The sequence below is a fragment of the Thunnus thynnus genome, chromosome 8 (genome assembly GCF_963924715.1).
Source record: "Thunnus thynnus chromosome 8, fThuThy2.1, whole genome shotgun sequence".
Taxonomy (NCBI): domain Eukaryota; kingdom Metazoa; phylum Chordata; class Actinopteri; order Scombriformes; family Scombridae; genus Thunnus; species Thunnus thynnus.
The window spans coordinates 33,332,815-33,351,705 of record NC_089524.1 but is presented as its reverse complement, the minus strand read 5'-3'; the positions used below and the strand labels follow the sequence as shown (position 1 = coordinate 33,351,705).

The 18,891-nt window shown below is 39.8% G+C and overlaps 1 protein-coding gene across 4 annotated transcripts; it reads left to right on the top strand.

The window, feature by feature from the left end:
- The first annotated feature begins 1,819 nt into the window (after positions 1 to 1,819).
- Positions 1,820 to 18,748, top strand: taf4b (TAF4B RNA polymerase II, TATA box binding protein (TBP)-associated factor). Of its 4 annotated transcripts, none has more exons than XM_067597986.1 (16): positions 1,820 to 2,049; positions 2,718 to 3,185; positions 3,414 to 3,535; positions 4,689 to 4,814; positions 5,018 to 5,146; positions 5,698 to 5,823; positions 6,107 to 6,196; positions 6,791 to 6,922; positions 7,177 to 7,309; positions 8,616 to 8,700; positions 8,844 to 9,004; positions 9,419 to 9,549; positions 14,288 to 14,413; positions 14,656 to 14,712; positions 16,583 to 16,690; positions 18,573 to 18,748. In XM_067597986.1, the coding sequence occupies exons 2-16, from the start codon at positions 2,726 to 2,728 to the stop codon at positions 18,696 to 18,698; spliced, it is 2,112 nt and encodes a 703-aa protein (XP_067454087.1). In that variant the 5' UTR covers positions 1,820 to 2,049; positions 2,718 to 2,725; the 3' UTR covers positions 18,699 to 18,748. The 4 variants fall into 4 exon arrangements, with proteins under 4 accessions (XP_067454087.1, XP_067454090.1, XP_067454089.1 ...); XM_067597989.1 differs by having other exon boundaries at positions 1,821 to 2,049; positions 2,967 to 3,185; XM_067597988.1 differs by having other exon boundaries at positions 1,821 to 2,049; positions 4,707 to 4,814.
- Positions 18,749 to 18,891: the final 143 nt, after the last annotated feature.

The following is an 18,891-nucleotide window of genomic DNA, read 5'->3' as shown; positions in this document are numbered from 1 at the left end:
CAGGGTGGAACAATACAGTAATCAGACATTCAAAGCACTACAGCATACTTGCAAATTACCTGGTAGTGATGCAAAGGTAATGTAGCTTTTAGTCAACTAACTAAAACATGCAAATGCAGTAAAGCTGCTCTAATCAATAATCTTATATCAACAACTGATGACTAATGTGAAAGGGGTCACTCACACTCATGTGCCCACAGACCATTATCACCAGACTACACTTCCCTACAGCTGGTTGTAGATTTCTGGTCAACAAACTCCACTTTCATCAATATCAGTGTACACAGTGTAATCAGTGTTTCTACCTGTTCTGAATGGCCTCACTGGCTCCCGTCTCTCTCTAACAACTCTGTCTTTTGGGTGTCTTTGGAATCTTGACACAGTGAATCGTACAAACTCTTCTTGAAGGTGTTCATGGTGTTGAATTCACAAAAACATCAGAGAGAGGTACTTGTTTAAAGGATGGGAAAAGATCTTGAGAGAACTTGCACACTTGGCCGATCACTGTGTAAAGTTGGGGTGGTTGTCATATGGTCTCTTTTTGAAGTGTTACAAAAATAGGTCAGATGCAGACCCCTCCAGTATTCCACATTAGACAAGAACTTTGAGCCATACTGAGGCCTTATTCCAACAGCAGATAGTAATGGCACATTTGGGATGCTAACAGAGTCAGGTGTGTGTGTCTGCTGCCAAAATCAAACCTGGGGTATTTCAGTCACAACACACTGCCCAAATAATCACAGGGTCTAATAATATATACATGGTTTATACACAATAACATGAACACTTATATTTACAAGGTTACATTGAATGCTACTTATGGAAGTTCCTCATATTCAGTAAGTTTTCTTATGAGTGAATTTGAGTGGAAAATAAACGAAAATATGTTGATAATATTTGCCACCTCTCTTAGTTTTGAACCTAGGTATCAGTAGCACATATGTACATGCAAATTTTGACAGTAGGTCATGTTTTTTGATGTGAAGCCTCTAAATGAAAAGATCCTAAATTAAAGCAGCACCCATCATCCTGTGTGCTCACTGAAGTCAGTTTAAAAACTTGTCAAAAACAGGCCAGTTTTGACCAGTTTTTATTCAACATGAGCATAGTGACATACAAGAATCATTTGACAGCAGAGGCCCATTTAAGCAGTTTAGAGAAAAGGGGAAGAAAAACATTAAATCTACAAAAACAAAAGAATTATATGACTATATTGTAGGCCCTAAAACCAGCATAGTCCTAAATCATCATCATCATCATCATCATCAAAGAGATCATGACTCTAGACAACATTAGAATCACTGAGCATTATAAAATCTGAGTAAGAAGGAAGAAAAGAAGAGAAGAAAGAAAATAAATTGTTCTCTTTTTCTTTGTATCCTAGCTCCTGTCTTAATTCCGTATATAAAAACTGAAATGAAAAGGACTTAGGAGGACCTCAGAGACATAATCCACTGTCAGGATTCAAGAGACTTTATTGCCATTTGCACAGGCACAGGGTACATGCTCAGTGGAGTTCTTGTGCGGTTCACTCAGTCAGGTTAAAAAAAAAATGAAATGACGATTGTATTGTAATGTGTAAGATCATGAAGCTTTATATGGGAATTAGAATAGTTTCGACTTTGCAATTTGATTTCAAAGCAGCTTTTTTATCTGTTTATTTTGACACATCACTCAATATCCTTCATAAAATTTGCATATAACAACTGTAAAGTTCATTTGATTTTATACTTTCTGCAGGTAAAATAACCTCTTCATTACCAGCATAAGTTTTTTTAAGTGCTGAGGAGCGTGAACGGTAAAACGACGCATTTGTGCCCTCTGCTGGTGAATTACCATGACCACGTGTATAAATAGTGTTAAACCCTCTTCGGAAATTCTTTTTTTTTTTCAATTAACATCATTTTGACACAGATTCAACTCACAACTTCTCCAGTCGTAGCCTATCATGGTGCCCATCTTTCCCGTGTGCCCCAAACGCAGCACCGCGTCCGTATGAAAGTTTGTGGCCGCACGCGGCTCTCACGCAGCCAGTAAAGCACCTAACAGGTGAGCTCATGAGCCCGCTGTGGATTTGGCAGGGTTATCAAAGATTTACATCCATTTTACAGAATGTTACTCTTACGATAATTCACTTGGAAAGTCGTTATCTTCCTATAAAATATTAATAATAATAATAAGAAGAATGATATCCATTCAAATTCAGACAACGATACGCATCATGTACGTTAATGTTCATGTTGTCTTTGTTGATGCTAGCCTGCGTTATGACATGTCACTTTGCCTTCAAAATAGGGAAACATAAGTAGCAGGCATCAAACAAATGAAAAAAAAGGTCAAACTATAGAATGAATACTAAATCTTTCCCGCTTGTCAACTAGCATTAGCAATAACTTACCTGTAATTAGTCTTTCACCAACATGTATGTAGCTAAAGCTGGGGGTAAATGTCAAGGTTTCAAGTTACTTAACTGGAGTAGCTAAATTGCTGAGTAACAGTTAATATCAGAGGTAAGCGGGATTGTGGAACTGCTCACCTTTAACGAGACTTTGTGTTTACTTTGTGGACTTTTAAATGCAATATTTTTTCAGTGTAGTTCAATGTAAATCACATAAAGACCTAGCATGGGTTAGTCTACGTTGTAATGTTAGCAAATGGGAAACAAACGAACTGTTGGTTTTGGATTATGTATAAAATCACATTTGTCTTCCATTCAGAAATAATTATGGCTACAAATAAAGTGGTTGTTGAAACTCAAAAGCTGGAGTCCTGTAGGACAACAGGGGAAGGAGACGCCGCTATTCATGTAAAGATAATACAGGTCCCAGTCAAGTGTGGACCCCTCACTGCTGCAGGGGTTTCAAAGACACCTGAAGACACCCCCGTTGGCCTGGGCCACCAACCTGCCTCCTCCACAGTTACAGCCCCAGGCCCTCAGACCACCTCTCCCTCTGTTATGGTGGCAGCTAAGGTTGCCACCCCAGGAAGAGCGAGTGCTGATGGGCCACCACAGGTAACTAAAGCAGCTGTGAGCCAGGTGGCCTCCATGAACCTGACCACAACTCCAGGGAGGACGGTGATGATAACTGTACCGAGGGCTGCCACTCCACAGCCAGTAGCTGTGGCCCCTCGACTGCCACAGACTGCTTCCACACAGCTCCCAGCCAATATTCAGATACCACCAGGTGAGCAGCAACAGGCACTGTTTATAGTCCTGATTGGTGATGTTCATGTTTACTTATCTTGCCTGTGTTTCAGCTTGAAAACTGGTTATTATGTTCACTTGACAGTATGTGTTGTCTGTTACTGTCTATATTTTCTCCACAAGCATGTCCTTTGCTTAATAATTTTACTTTTCAGGGCAAGTCATCAAGTAAACACAGTAGTAAGTGATTTGGTACTGGTTGTGGCAGGTATGATGCTGATCCGCAGTGACAGGGGTCAGCTGATGCTGGTATCCCAGCAGGCTTTGGCACAGGCTCAGCAGGGACCGAGAGCTGGCAGCGGTCAAGCGGCCAGAATACTGACCCCGCAGGTGTGTGTCTGCTGCTGCTTTCATTAGATACTGGAGTGGAGGAATGTGGGGCCTTCCTTTTACCATTTATTTGACAGTAAGCTGATTCAGTGTCTGTAATGGACATCTGGTTTGATACAGGTTGTGTTTTGATTGTTTTTATTTATTTGATTGGCTGTACAACAACCTGCTGTGACAAAGTTTGAGATCAAAATCTACAGTCGATATGAATGAAGTAAGCACAGAAGTGTAGATAGTTAAGTTACCATACAGTGTGGCAAGAGACAGATTGTGTTTTACTAGATTGTATTAAAGTTATTAGGTACACCTACTATACAATATGACCCAATACAACACAACCACAAATTATAGCCACAAAAATGACCAATGAAGGGATCAGTTAACAGCTTCTCAAAGTGTATGTTTATCACAGGGACATTTACTTGAAATGCATTATACTGTCCAAGTGTTGCTTTAAGTGTGACCTCACTTGCAGTGAAGCAGGTGTTTTTGTATTTCACTTTAAATTGTCTTGCAAAAACCTAAAAAGGCACATTTTCACTTTGTCATTATGGACATTTTGAATAGATTGACAGTAAAAATTCCCTTTAAATGATGTCTAAACATAGCAAAGATGAAGGATCTGGTTGCAAACCCACTGTAAATTAAATAAAATTACACATCAGTATGTGAGCAAGTCAGCATCATTCAGTATGAGGTGCTGCTAGCATCAAGAAAAAAATGGAAAATGTAAAACCTGATAAGCCTGTGAAACTTCTTTTTTTTGGGTGGGGGGCATTTTTGTCTTTATTTGACAGTCATTAGTCAAGAGGCAGACAGGAAATAAAGGGAGAGAGATGAGTATGACATGCAACAAAAGTCCCTTGCTGGAATCAAACCAGAGACGTTGGGCAGTAACCGTATAGTGGGGGCGCTCTGTGTCCAGAACTTTTGAGAAGTTCTCAAGACCTTTAAGTCCTCAAGTGCTGTGTATGATAAAATGAGTTCATGTGAAATGTCAGACAAAGCCTGAGAAAACAGCACACGTGACTTAGTCATGAAGTGAAGCATCAAGTGTTTTTTGATGTATAGAGTATACAGATTGTTATGTAGGCAAAAAGCATCAGTAGAGACACCATCATCAGTGTTTATATCCATCTGCGGTCATAACCAGCTGTCATGTGTGAAACAGCTATCTGCAGCACCTGCAAGTAAAAGCAACGAGAAGGTGACTGTGATCAGAATGACAGCCCCTTCCAGCTTCCAGCCTGCATCAGTCCAGAAGACAGCTGTGGTGAAGGTACCAGAGCTGCGTCACATCAGTCACTGACAGCAACACATCCAGACTTCACTACTCATGAAGTGTTTGGTCATGAGAATTGTTAGTAACTTCACCTGTCATAAATAATGATAATGATGACGGAATAAACAGAAAATGTGAGAGTGTTGGTGACTTGTATCTGCTGCTGTTTGTAGTGTTGTATTGTATTGTGGGTTGTTCAGATGATTGGTGTAGCTCCTAAACCAGCTGTGGTCCAGACCCTCAGTGCTGTGGCTGATCAGGGGGGCCAGCCTCACTTTCAGGCAGCCATCACAGAAACCAAAAAGGAGCCACCACTCACATTTAGTCAGGTGAGTCCAACTTGGTCCAGCTTTGACCTGCTGCCTCCAGTTACATTTCACTTTGCTAAGAAAAGTCTGAAACTGCAGCACTTGGTCAGGTAAACATGGAGGCAGGACACCAACAACCCTATCACCCTTCTACAGGTAGCCTTATATAGTAGCTGTTGATAGCAAGCCTTGCTACTGCTCTGCTACTGCTTTGTTAAAATACACCCAGTCCAAATAATAGATTTGACCCTCCCCCAATACCTGAACATACCCAGCATGCTTAGTTGTGGATGACTTGCTGCTAGGAGTCCTCTGTAGCTCTCCTAAACATTGGCTGAGATGGGAGTTATTTCCTAAGTCAAGAAAGTTGTGAAAATGCTTTTACAACTAGTAAAAGTAGGAGCAGACAAAATAAGACAGGTGTACAGGGATGACACATAAAAAACATACTCTATACTCTTGCATTTGTGTATGAGTATATAAAAGACAGGAAGAATGATTTTTAAAAATTTCAAAAAAGGAGCAAAGGGAGAAAAAGGGGGACAAGTTGACTTTTATCAACATTCCATCAGCAGGAGACCCTTGAAAGTGTGAAGAAGTGCAAAAACTTCCTGGTGACTCTGATCAAGCTGGCCTCCAGTGACTCCAAGTCAGCCAACATGGCTAACAACGTGAGAGGACTGGTCAGGAGTCTGCTGGTATGTCTCCCCTCTCCATCATCACACAAGCTGCTCTCACTTTGTGGCTCTGTATTTTACAGTTAGTTATAAAACAAGTCAGTGCTGTAATTTGTCTGTTAAATATCTCGTTACAATCCATGAAAATACACTAAAAGATCTTAATTGAAGGCCTTAAAAAGCTTCACAATAAATCCTTTTTAGTATTCATTCCTTTTTTAAACTTAATGTTCCAGGTAATATCTAATGCACTGATGTATTAAATGTGCTTTGTGAAGTAATTGTAGCTTTTCTAACCTTGCAGGAAGGGAAGGTAGAAGCAGAGGAGTTTACAGAACAACTCTATCAGGAGTTGAAGTCAACACCACAGCCCTGCTTGGTGCCTTTCCTCAAGGTGAAAAGTGGTTCAAATACACATAATTGTGACCTCTTCATGGTCTGGAAAGATTTTATTCATGTACTATACTGTGTTTTAATGCAGCCAAATTAGTGATCTAGTTGTTCTCTGTACATGTTTTCCCGTTTTTTTCCACTTTGCAGCTTAAATTATTGTTTTGTAAAAGTTAAATGTTCCCTGTATACAATGAAACACCAAGCCGGTGCTTTAAGATTAAATACTTTGGAAACTGTTGTGGAAAAGCTCCATTTGGGGAGAGAAAAAAACATCATTTTGGGCTGAAATGAAGATATGAGGGTGTGTTTACAAACTGATTAATGTGGACATACTCAAACATTCTACCATTGTAGCTCAAAACTTAAGACTATTAACATTTGGTCATTTCTACTCAATGCATATCATGTGTTGCGACCTCTCACCAAGCAAATGAATCATGTATTGATCATACTTGCTCCTGAGTTTGCTGTCATGGTTTTGTCAGGGCTCTTTTGTTATTTTGGTGACTAAATTGGACTGAATTTTGTTGTTATATGGTGCCAGAAATAAATTTGACATAACTTCTTTCCCCTCATCTTCTCCTATTGCTGCTAGAAAAGTCTTCCTGCAGTGCGCCGCCTTACTGCAGACCCCCAGTTATTTATCCAACAGGCTTCAACTTCTACCCGCAATCCCACCATGAAGCAGTCCACTGACACAGGAAAAACCCTCAAGGCTAGCCAGCAGGTAAACAGATGTTTTGTGATTGTTTGATGTGATGAGCAGTGTACATTTTTCAATATAAAAGCATGTCTTTTTCCCTATAAACCTTTTTGTCCCTTATTTTACTGTAAAGAAATTAGTCATCCATTCACAGACATCTGAAGTGCATTTAACAAGGTTGATTAAAGGCTGAGCTCTTCAGGTGAACGATGGTTGAGGGGCTGGTTGTCATCTATATAAGTGATACCATGATTGTGAATGACACTGAATGCTTGCAGATGATGCAGCAGCCTAGAGGAGCGACTGTGAGACCTGGGCTGACTATGTTAGCCCAGTCCAGAGCATACATATCCAAGAGCAGCAGGCCCACACCCAAACACACAGTGATCCAGACAGGGAAACACTTCACAGGTAATGTGAAAATCACATTTTTATTTTATCTGCATCATGAAAAATGCACATTCATGCCATGCAGGTATAAATGCACATAGAAGACATTGCCATCGAATTGGCCAGACTACATTACATCCACCACCTGGTCCGCCACCATGAAGGCCATCCCAAAGCACTTATTCCTGCTCTGTTCAAAAGACACCCTGAGAATATTCCAGTAATTAAATCATGAATTCACAATCAGAATATCAATAAATACAGATGCAAATAATTACTAGTTAATATAAACACATTCTGCCAGTTGAAATGGTTCCTGTGTCTATGAGCAAATACAGAATGCAGGTTTTTATTCATGTGCAGGGGTTTGTCAAACAGGTAACAGGCTGCAGAGAGAAAACAACTGCTCTGGCAGTGATAAATGTGCACCTTTTTATTAGTATTAGCACAGTGCACACAAACTCCATCAGAAGTCTCTACAGCTGTTAAAGCTGACTGACAGCTGATCCAGCCGTCATCAGAAAGGGATGTCGCTTCACATGATGCTTCAGAGGAAAGAACATCTCATTTCTTTAAAGAAAGATACTGTGTGAGGTGAAGAAGAGTCACAAATTGCTCTCTGGAGTCCAAACTCAAAACAAATCGTAATGAAACACACATTCATATCATTCAGTGTGACTTACCTGAGGATATCATTATCTCTGATGTCCATCGCCAGTAAACCTCCATAAATCTACTTAGAAATCAGAGAAAAAACAGCCTGCAGAACTTGCCTGAGAATGATCACATCTTTAAGTTTTCTTCAGTACAAAAGTAATCCAGTGATAGTTGTCTGTACATCCATGGCTACACTGCAAACAGGAACTGCTAATAGCTAATTCAGCAGACTTTTAAGCTGATTTAAAAAAAAAAAAGAAAACCAAAACAACAAGCAGCTTTTGGCATGGAGAAAGAGAGATCCACTTTTAAATACAAGGATGTCCCTCTGGACAGGATTCAAATCACAAGAGGACCAGGGCATTCAGTGAAAAACATTAGGTCATTTTGGCTGTAATTATTATTGGGGTGGGGTGAAAAATTACCCACATACCTGTTCTGGACTGGATTAAATCACTGACCAGCAGTGCAATGTGAGAATCACCCCCTCTCCTCTAGAGAAATAAATCCTGTCCCAATGGGGCTTTAGTTAGTCCTTCACAGAGGCTTGTTGTCACACAATTTCAGCAGATATTCATTTCTTATCTTCTAAAGTAGACCAACTCAGACACACACTTTACTAAATGAAAAGCCACCGTCCAAACAACTTTGTATGTTTCACTTCTTATAGGAACTTTATCTATGAAGCAGCCTTTTGCCCAGGATCCACCATGCTCCACCAAATTTGCATTCAAGGACAGTTCAGGATCTTACAAGTAATACATACAGTCTTTTACTCACTTAGTAGACTCAAATTTAATTGTGTGTGGTTTGTAGTTAAACAGTTCAGTGAATCTCACTAGCATTCAGTCATAGCTGTAAGCTTACTGACATGAACTCGTGTGTGTGTGTTTCCCAGAGAAGATGATGACATTAATGATGTCGCCTCCATGGCTGGAGTCAACCTGAGAGAGGAGAATGCACAGATCCTGACCACCATGGTTGGCTCTGTGGTGCAGTCATGTCAGGATCAGCCCTTCCTCTCTCCTAACCCAGTGCTCAGCCGAATCCTTCACACAGGTACAACCGCCATACAGAGGCAGAGCATAAAGATTGCATTCAATATTTTCACTATGAAGCACTAAGGGGTCACGCCACTGATTTTACATATGGAGATCCGTTTACTAGTCAAAGGGAGTACCACTCCAACAAAACACTTCTGTAGAGGAGCTTTATCAAGTCTCAAAAAATAACCCTGCTGATGTCAGACTTGGAGACTTATTTATAAATGTATATTTAAATGAATTCATATTGAATTAACTTCATAGCAGAAATAGCCTTCAAAAGATTAACAGAGCTTTATCATGATTGCACAACCATCTATTTTAGTAATGAGTTAAAGAAATTCAGTGTGAATTCAGTGAAATACCTGTAGATAAGCTAAGCTGTTGTGTGACTCCTCCTGTGATATAAGAGGATTGTGTCTTGTGTTAGGACAGGCACTGGGGGTGACTGATGTTGGTCCTGAGGTGGTAGCTCTGGTTTCTCATGCTACTCAGGAGTGTCTGCGCGGGATGCTGGAGAAGCTCACTGTGATGGCAGAACACCGCAAGGCAGCCCTGAAGGTACAGCAGCTCAGCACTGATAGTCAGTGTCTACAATTTTGCTGCTTTTGTCTTTTAACCACAATTTCTATAGATGAATCAGGGTTGTAGGCGTAAGTAGACAAGCCACCATTACTGCAGTGGCACCTTACTTGTACACCGATGTGTAACACAGAAATGCTTATAAAGATTTCACTTTAGATGTGCTTTTGCCAAAAAAACTGTCCAGGGGATCCTCTAGAAAAAGTAATTTGTTGAACATATAGTCATCAAATGTCATCAAAATAATGTGTATTATCTACAAAACTTAAACTCAACATCATTTAGTCCAGTTTGGACAGACAGCTAGGCATCTTTTCTGTTCTGTGATGTTATCAGCTCCTCCAACAATAAAATGACACTGTGGAAAAGGCAAGGCAAATTAATTTATATAGCACATTTCAGCAACAAGGCAATTCAAGATGCTTTACATAAAACATTTAAAGCATTGAGATAAAGTGCAAAAGAAAAACACCATAATAAAAACAAGCTAAAATTGGATTAGAGAGATGAAATACAAGAATAAAAGTTACAGTCTAGAGTAACAAAAGTCTTCAGTCTTGATTTAAAAGAACTTTAAATGCAGTGCATGAGTTGCAACAGACCTGCAGTTTTCTGTGAGTTTGTTCCGGATATATGGAACATAAAAACTAAACACTGCTTCTCCATGTTTAGTTTTGATTCTGGGGACAGAAAGCAGACCTGTCCCAGACAAACTGAGAGGTCTGGATGGTTCATAACATAGCAGCAGATCAGAAATTTATTTTGGCCCTAAACCATTCAGCGCTTTATAAACTAATAGCAGTATTTTAAAGTCAATTCTTTGACAGACAGTGAGTCAGTGTAAAGATCTGAGAGCTGGAGTGATATGATCCACTTTTTTGGTCTTAGTGAGGACTCGAGCAGCAGCGTTCTGAATCAGCTGCTACTGTCTGATCGACTTTTTAAGGAGACCTGTAAAGACCATTAGAGTAGTTGAGTCTACTGAAGATAAATGCATGTACATGTTTTTCCAAATCCTGCTGAGACGTAAGTTCCTTAATCCTTTATATATTCTTTAGGTGACAGTAGGCTGACTTTGTAGTTGTCTTAATATAGCTGTTGAAATTCAGGTCTGAGACTACACCAAGATTTCTGACTTGGTTTGTGGTTTTAACATTACCGATTAGAGCTGAGTGCTAACTTTTAATTGTTCCTCCTTGGCTCCAAAAACAATTACTTCAGTTTTATCTTTGTTTAATTGAAGAAAATTCTAGCACATCCAATCATTGATTTGCTCAGTGCACTTACTCAGTGCTTGCATTGGACCATAGTCCCCTGGTGATATGGATATGTAAATTTGTGTGTCATCTGCATAATTATGGTAACATATTTTATTTTCTATAATCTGAGCCAGTGGAAGCATGTAGATGTTGAACAAAAGAGGCTCCAGAATGGAGCCTTGGGGAACTCCTCAGCTCATTTTTGTCCACTCAGACACATATAGACAGTAGGATTCAAAGTTAAGTAGGATTCAAACCACTTAAGTACTGTGCCAGAAAGTCCCACCCAGTTTTCCAGTCGGTCTAGTAATGTGTTGTCAACTGTGTTGAATACAGCACTGAGATCCAGTAACACTAAGACTGAAATTCTGCCACTGTCTGTGTTTAAGTGGATGTCATTAAATCTTTACAAGAGCAGTCTCAGTGCTGTGGTGTGGTCGAAATCCTCACTGGAGGACATCAAAACAGTTGTTTAGTGCCAAGAAGTTGCTCAGCTGTTGAGAAACAGCTATTTCAGTCATCTTACTTAAAAACAGGAGGTTTGATATGGGCCTATAATTGTTCATTAGTGACATGTCTAGATTTTTCTTTAAGAGTGGCTTGATGACGGCAGTTTTCAGGGCCTGTGGGATGACACCTGAGCAAAGAGACATGTTGACAATTTGTAGAAGATCTGAGGCCATGCGGTTAGAAACATTTCTGAAAAAGCAAGGATTTCAGATGTTGTATAATGTTTATTTTTAATTGGATAAAATTGTGTCATACTACTTGAATTGATTTAATTGGACTGAAGTACAACACATACCCTGTACCTGATATGTCGGCACTGACTGCTTGTCTAATTTTCTGAATTTTGTCAGTGAAGAAGGAGGCGATTTCATTGCAGGCCCTGGTGGATAGAAGTTCAGAGGCTACCTGTCGACAGTGAGGGCTGCATTTAAAATGAAATACATAACAGAGAGCTTTTGAAAAAATGTGCATCCTAAAATAAAGTGGATTGATCATATTGGCCCGTTAGATCATTTATTTTTTGTGGCTTCCGTTCAGATCATTTGAGTGGGTATATTTGCTCAAAATATTAGTGCTTAAATGAGACATACTGGTTTTGAACTGCCCGTGGGAAGTAGCCTAAGAGTCTGTCCATTCTTGATTTAAAAGCTCTGTTTTTGCTGTCTATTTTTCTCTTTTTGTAGCATGCCATGTGAAAAACTTTTCTCAAGCTGAGCTGATACTAAAAGGTGATGTGAAAACACTGTCATTTGCAGGCTTTCTGTTTCAGAGAAATCTTTCCACCACTCCCTCTCCTCGCTCTGCTGCGCTCTCTTGCGTGCTGCTCAGCTGCCGTGCTTAAAACTCAGCATTCACACATGAGCAAAACAGAACACAGATTTGTCCTGTTGTTCTTTGTATTTACTGCTGCTTTTGTTGGATGTAATGCATGAATGAAAAGGAGAAGGACGAAAAGTGTTTGATGGTTGTCTCTGTCTCAGAGAAAGCTTTTCACTGCTGACTCCCTGAGTCAGGAAGCCCATGCTGTGGGATTGACCCTGTGAGGGCCATGACAGCGCAGGTCTAGCCTGTTAGAAGCCACCCAACGCTGCATTCCCTTCATGTGCAAGCGTCCCATAGGAACCACCACCAGGGCTGAGGCCATCAGTCCAACAACCTTTGGCAAAGCCTGAGAGACACAAATATCCCCCTGTGACAGAAGGCTAAACAGTCTGTGAGTGCCTCTAACCTTTCTCCAATCAGCCTCACTCTGGCCTGTCTATAAATAGGCCTATGAAGGAGAAGAACACTCTTTTCTACATTTATTTTGAAGCATGAGACAAACTTGCATGAGACACTGATTTGTGCTTGTCCAACTGCTTGGACTGCTTCGTGTTAGCTCGTCATCGTGTATGGCACCATGGGTTGTATTTTATTTGTTGAAATCAGTCCATGGCTGGTGAATAAGGACATCTCCATGCCACATCTCTGTCAAAATAAAAGTAAGCGCCACTTCTCCTCACGATCGTTGAGATCTTTTGTTCTTCGGTGTTTTCACCCTCTCCTCTCTACTAACCCACTTGCATGTACACACATGCACGTTTTGACGCTCACAAACACTACTACTATTAGTCAAGTCTCTAATATTAGCAACGCACATTATCACAGTGTATTGATCTCTGACCAGCAGCTACAGTCCTCCTTTTCCAAACCAGAATATCATTGTAGATTTAACTACTATCAACATCAGGTTTTAAAGAGTACGTGACCAAATATCTCAGAAATCTTTTAGAGATGAATGACAATGGAGGCGTTTCAGACTCTCTATTCTCTGGGAAATACTTAGTTACCATGAGAGGATTATATTATTTCTTTTTAGACCTCAAGGAAAAAAAGCAACATTTAAAAAACTGAAAGAAACTGAACAAGAAATTATTCATGCAAAACAAATAAAAAATCTCTACTACAGTCTGACTATAACAAGATTCTGAAATTAAAATCTGAATATTGCTCTGTCCTTGGAGGGGAATGTAGTAGTCTGTTACTAAAGATGAGACTAAAACATTTTGAATCATGTGATAAACCTCAAACTTACTGTTCAATAAACAGTAGACACAAGTTAATTCAGCTCAAAGTGATTCACCGTTTTCATTATTCTGAGGTCCTGTTACATACATTTTACCCCTCCATGTCTCCATTCTGTGATGAATGTAAATCAAATGATGGTACATTGATTCATTTATTGTGGGACTATTCAATAATTCATCCATTCTGGTCAAGAATGTATTTATTTTCCTGGTGTTTACCACAGGACTCTCTCTCCTGACAAGGACTTGGTTCTCTTTGGATGCTCAGAGGACTCTTTAACTCTCCCTTCACACATCCAAACAGCTTCATTGATGGGCATGGTACTAGCAAAAAAACTCTCAAAGACTGGAAGACATCAACTCTACTGTGCTTCACAAAGTGGTTGCATGAACTTGTTTTGGTTCTTCATCATCTTCAACATAAGTGGGAAGAATCTTGAGGTCCCTTTTTGCAATATCTGGACTCAATTTGTCCAAATTTGTGTTTTTTTTTGTTTGTTTTTTATACTCCTATTTTTGATGGGTTGTAATTAACAATAATATGTGTATGATATGTACCGTTATGAGGTTTCGTGTCCTTGCATTGTGTTAAGATGAACTTCTCTTGGTTATTTGTATCGCTCTCCCCCTGTGTGTGTTTGTGTGTGTGTGTGTTTTAAGTTGGGTTTTGGCATTGATTTTTTGTGCGGTTTATATGTTGATATGAAAAATGTGTCAATAAAAATAATACTAATAAAAACAAAAAACTACTGTAAATTTAAGAAACACAGTTGTTATTAATCAATTATTAATATATATGTGTGTGTGTGTGTGTGTGTGTGTGTGTGTGTGTGTGTGTGTGTGTGTGTGTGTGTGTGTGTGTGTGTGTGTGTGACCCAACAGGAGGACCTGTGGAACACCAAAGTGAGTGATGTGCGCTCTCAGCTTCGGTTCCTGGAGGAAGTGGAGAGTTTAAAGAGGAAGAGGAAGGAGAAAGAGGAGAAAGAGAGACTGTTGCGTTTGGCCAGGGTGAGCTAGACAGCAGCACTCTTCTCAGTTTGACTGAAATGACACTAAAACCATAGTCTTCATTAGAAACAAGGAAATGATATACACTCAGATACATTTAGTATGAAACCACTATTAGCTGATTATCTGAATAAATATATTATAAAGTTACCCTGACTGTCTGTGGACACCTCATCTCTGCCTGTGTTTAAGTATGAAAACACTGCATAATAACAGCACATCTCTGTGTTTTTGACTCACAGAGTCGCTCACACACTGAGGATCCACAGCATCAGCAGCTCAAGCAGCGGGCCAAAGAGGTGTGTATGTGTGTGTTTTCAGTATGTATGTCTGTATCTTAAGCTGCCAGATGGTAAACTTTCTCCACCAGACACCCCCTTATTTTGGCTGTTTGCTGTTTGGTGCTTTCACTCTGTATACTTGGCTTGTTTTAGCTTATTTGCTTAAAACAGCTGTTTTGAATTGTATATATGGAAGCTGGTAACAGCTGGAAGACTCAACCATACAGTTTATGTGCAGGCTTAATAACTAAACTTTAACCAGACTAACCAGACTTTATTTCATAAGTGGACATTTTGGCACAGATTACCTAATTGGGAGCAGAGAGCAAAACAGCATGATGGTGTCATGTGCTTATATTGTTTTATGTGTATCAGAAGGTCTTGTACAGGGGAAGCCTGGTGTGGTTTTCAACAGCCCACAGTGTTGTCTTCTGAGATCTTGTTTTTGTCTGATCCATAGACTGGAGCCCAAAATAATCAGTTTATCATACAAATCTGAGAGGATAAGCGAGTATTTTATGTTTGTGCCCTGGAATTAGAGAACACTCTGCAGCTTTTAAAATGATTCAGACAATCAGTTTACTGTAAACACAGTTGTAGATTGGCTCCTGTTGATCAGCTGGTCGACTAACTGTTCTGTACATCAAGACTAACTAATGCTGAACCACTCTTACTGTATTTTTGTTTTGTTCATGCATGTGCAGTTTGATTTTGATATTAATGCTGTTAATATTATTATATTTAGGAAGAAAAAAATCTTTTAAAATACAATATAAAGTCTTCTACTGTAGAGAATGCCTTCCTTCAGGTTTGTGAACTGTGCAATAGAGAATTGACAATGTTTCCAGGATTCCTGACGTGTTTCTTTAGTTTTCAAATCAGAATCTGATTTCTTAGACATCCATTAGGCTGACTGTCTGCGGGAAAATAGAGATGATTTGATCTGTTGGATCACTATCTGCACAGATACAGACATGAAGTGGATCGGGTGTTGCTCAGACATTACCAATCCACGTAAAATACAAATTCTTTGTCAGTTTCACTGTAAAATTCAGTGTTTCCACTGTCATTTACATTCATTCAGACCCACACAGGAGCCTCTGTTAGTCCACATTGGTTGGTACGCCCCCCCCCCACCCTTTGTCGCCATAATCTTTATTTTCCACAGTAGTGAAAAATCAGTGGATATTTAATATTTCTCTGTTCTGTGGGCCAGAGTAAACTCCCAAGAAGTTCTGTTTTGGAACTCTTTTAATCCCTGCCATTTTTCATGCTAATTGTTCATTTAGTAATGCGATAGTGTGTGTGATGTTTTCTGCCAGCAGGGCAGGGAGAAGTGTGAGGGAGATGAAAGGCACCGGTAGCAACGTGGCTATTTAAGGAGCCGGTAACGCCTCACAAGGTTGTTTTCCTTCTCAGGCTGCTGTGTTGCTCCCAGCCATCACGCTCCCAGCGGTCTCTCCACAGCTATGAAATCTGTTCATTTACATGGCAGTTTACATGCTCACACACACACACACACACACACACACACACACACGCTGCCAAGTCTGTACACACACAGACACACACATGCTCAAAGTTTGAGTAGGTGTGGTGCTAATTGGAAATGATTTGAATGGAGGCTTGTTTCTCAGGTTAGAGTTGCTTCAGTGAAATGCAGCTCAAACAAACCATTGATTTGTTATTCAATGAACTCTGATTCCTCATGCTGGGGAAGTTATGGGAAAGCTGAAGGAGACAGAATACATCTTGTGAACTTGTTTTATTCTGGTTTATTACAAATTGGTCAGTTTCTTCATATTGTAGGTTTTGCCAGCTAGTACTAGCCAGTGTCAAACTAGTGATTTACTAAAACTAAAACCCACTGTGTCTCTCCTCTTTTCAGCTGCAACAGATAGAAGCAGCTCAGCTGCAGCAGCAAGAGGCCAACCTCACTGCGCTGGCTGCCATCGGGCCTCGCAAGAAGAGACCTCTGGAGCAGACGGAGAGCCAGGTTGGTCTGAGCGCTGGTTAGGCTCCTGTATGATAAACCTGTTCATACTAGGGTTACAACAAGGTCTGTTTAATGGCACATTTCAGTTTTCAAAACATGTATATGTGTTAGTGTTTTCTTGTCGGGGTCCTCTTGATTCCTACGCTTTATTTCTTTTTCTATCTGTGGCCTTTTTTGCATTGAGAACATTTTAAAGCCTTAACTCTAGCCCTAGCCCATACTCAGCATCTGTGTTGCTATGTATTCACTTCATCCCATGTCTTGTTCTTCTGTGGGTGGAAACACCTCTGAAACAGCATTTAGAAACAATTGTAACTGAAACCCATAATAATATCGAAACATTTTCAACACAGTTTTCAAATCTGATCACAGTTTCACAATCATGTAGACGGAGTGATTTGCTGTAAATCCCAGCCTCTCCTCCTGGCATCATAAGAGTTCAGATCAAGTGCTAACGCAGACAGAGGAAGCCTGCAGCTCAGCTCAGCACAGCAAGCATGTGTGAGACTGTTAGTTTACTTCATTGACTCTTTAATTCTCTGTGTGTTTAAGTGGTGGCCCTGCAGGCTGTAGGTTTAAAGATGAGGGCGCTCCGTTAACTGCACACACTTCTCACTGCCTTTGAACTCCATTACCCAGTGGAGCCAGCTAGCTGCATGCCTGCCGCTCTCTCTCTCTCTCTCTCTCTCTCTCTCTCTCTCTCTCTCTCTCTCTCTCTCTCTCTCTCTCTCTCTCTCTCTCTCTCTCTCTCTCTCTCTGTCTCTCTCTCTCTGTCTCTCTCTGTGTCTTTCCTCTCACAGCCACAGGGCTTCCTTTACCTCTTCACAGGCTTTACCTCAGCTGGCACAGCAGTGGCTCATGACAGGAAGTACGGAGGAGTGATGGCAGAGTGTTTGGAGTATTTTTTTTATTCTTTAGCATGTGTTACTGCACATGCTCAGATAGGAGCTCTATGAGAACAGGTTTTTGGGGCAGCTGTCAAACAGAACTTTTGTCCAGGAATAAATTCTACTATTTCACTATAACTGTAATCATTTTTTTGACATTGTTTTAAATTATAATACTTCAAGGGCTAGTTTTTTGGGAGCGGTTGAATATACAGAACATTTTCTTTGTTACAAAAGAAACATAATGTTGCTGTTTTTTAGGGAAAAAAAGATTTATTTCGAGGTCTACTTACTAGCTCTTCCCAGGGCTTTCAACCACATCTCACTTGAATCTCCCTCTGTGAAAGATTGACCTTGACTTAAGATTATTCTGTCCAACTACTGTTCCCAATGAAGAATGAACTTTCACACTCAAAACCTCTGTTGTTTGAACTAGAGCTGCAACAATCAATCAATTAACTGATTAGTTGCCAACTATTACATTAATTGCCAACAATTTTGATAATCGATTGTTTCCAATCAATTTTTAAGAAAAAAATGGCCAAACTCTCTGATTCCAGCTTCTTAAATGTGAATATTTTCTGGTTTCTTTAGACCTTCATGACAGTAAACTGAATATCTTTGGGTTGTGGACTGTTGTTAGGGACAAAATGACGTTTGAGGACGTCACCTTCGGCTTTGGGAAACATTTTTCATCATTTTCTGATATTTTATAGTCCAAACAATTGACAGATTAATTGATAATGAAAACAAGTGTTGGTTACAGACCTAGCCTGAACATTTGGCAAAAGATTTTGTCTGTTAAGGTGGAAGTTTGATTTAACAGTAGTTCTAAATTGAATCGTTGAAGTATGGACTATGTTGGAAAGCGTGACAATTGATGTAGATTATTGCTTATTTATTACATAAATGTATAGCCGAAGACAATGTCATTTTAATACTGTGTGTATGTGTGTGTGTGTGTGTGTGTGTGTGTGTGTGTGTGTCTGTCTCAGGTGTCTCTGCTGCCCAGGCAGGGTGTTCACAGAGTGACTCGGATCATGCTGAGGGATCTGCTGGTTTGTATGGAGCAGGATCACTTTCTACGCCACTCCCTCACTCTGTACAAAGCAATGCTCTGATAACCTGCTGCTCTAATAATAATCATCATCTTTGTTTTGTGTTTAAAATATCCAAAGTGCCCTATTTTATTTTCTTAAAATTTACCTTAAAATTATTTTTTTGCACTTTGTGTCAGTTCTGTGTAAAACATCTATATCTATAAATAGATTAATAGAATAATAATCTCCTATAATATATAAATGTCTTATGTTG

What these genes read in the sequence shown, in the direction of transcription:
- taf4b (XM_067597986.1), top strand. Translation starts at nt 2,726, where the DNA reads ATGGCTACAAATAAAGTGGTTGTTGAAACTCAAAAGCTGGAGTCCTGT. An exon ending in AGAAGACAGCTGTGGTGAAG is followed by an intron (nt 4,815 to 5,017) that starts GTACCAGAGCTG and finishes TGGGTTGTTCAG; the next exon opens with ATGATTGGTGTAGCTCCTAA. An exon ending in TGGAGCAGACGGAGAGCCAG is followed by an intron (nt 16,691 to 18,572) that starts GTTGGTCTGAGC and finishes TGTCTGTCTCAG; the next exon opens with GTGTCTCTGCTGCCCAGGCA.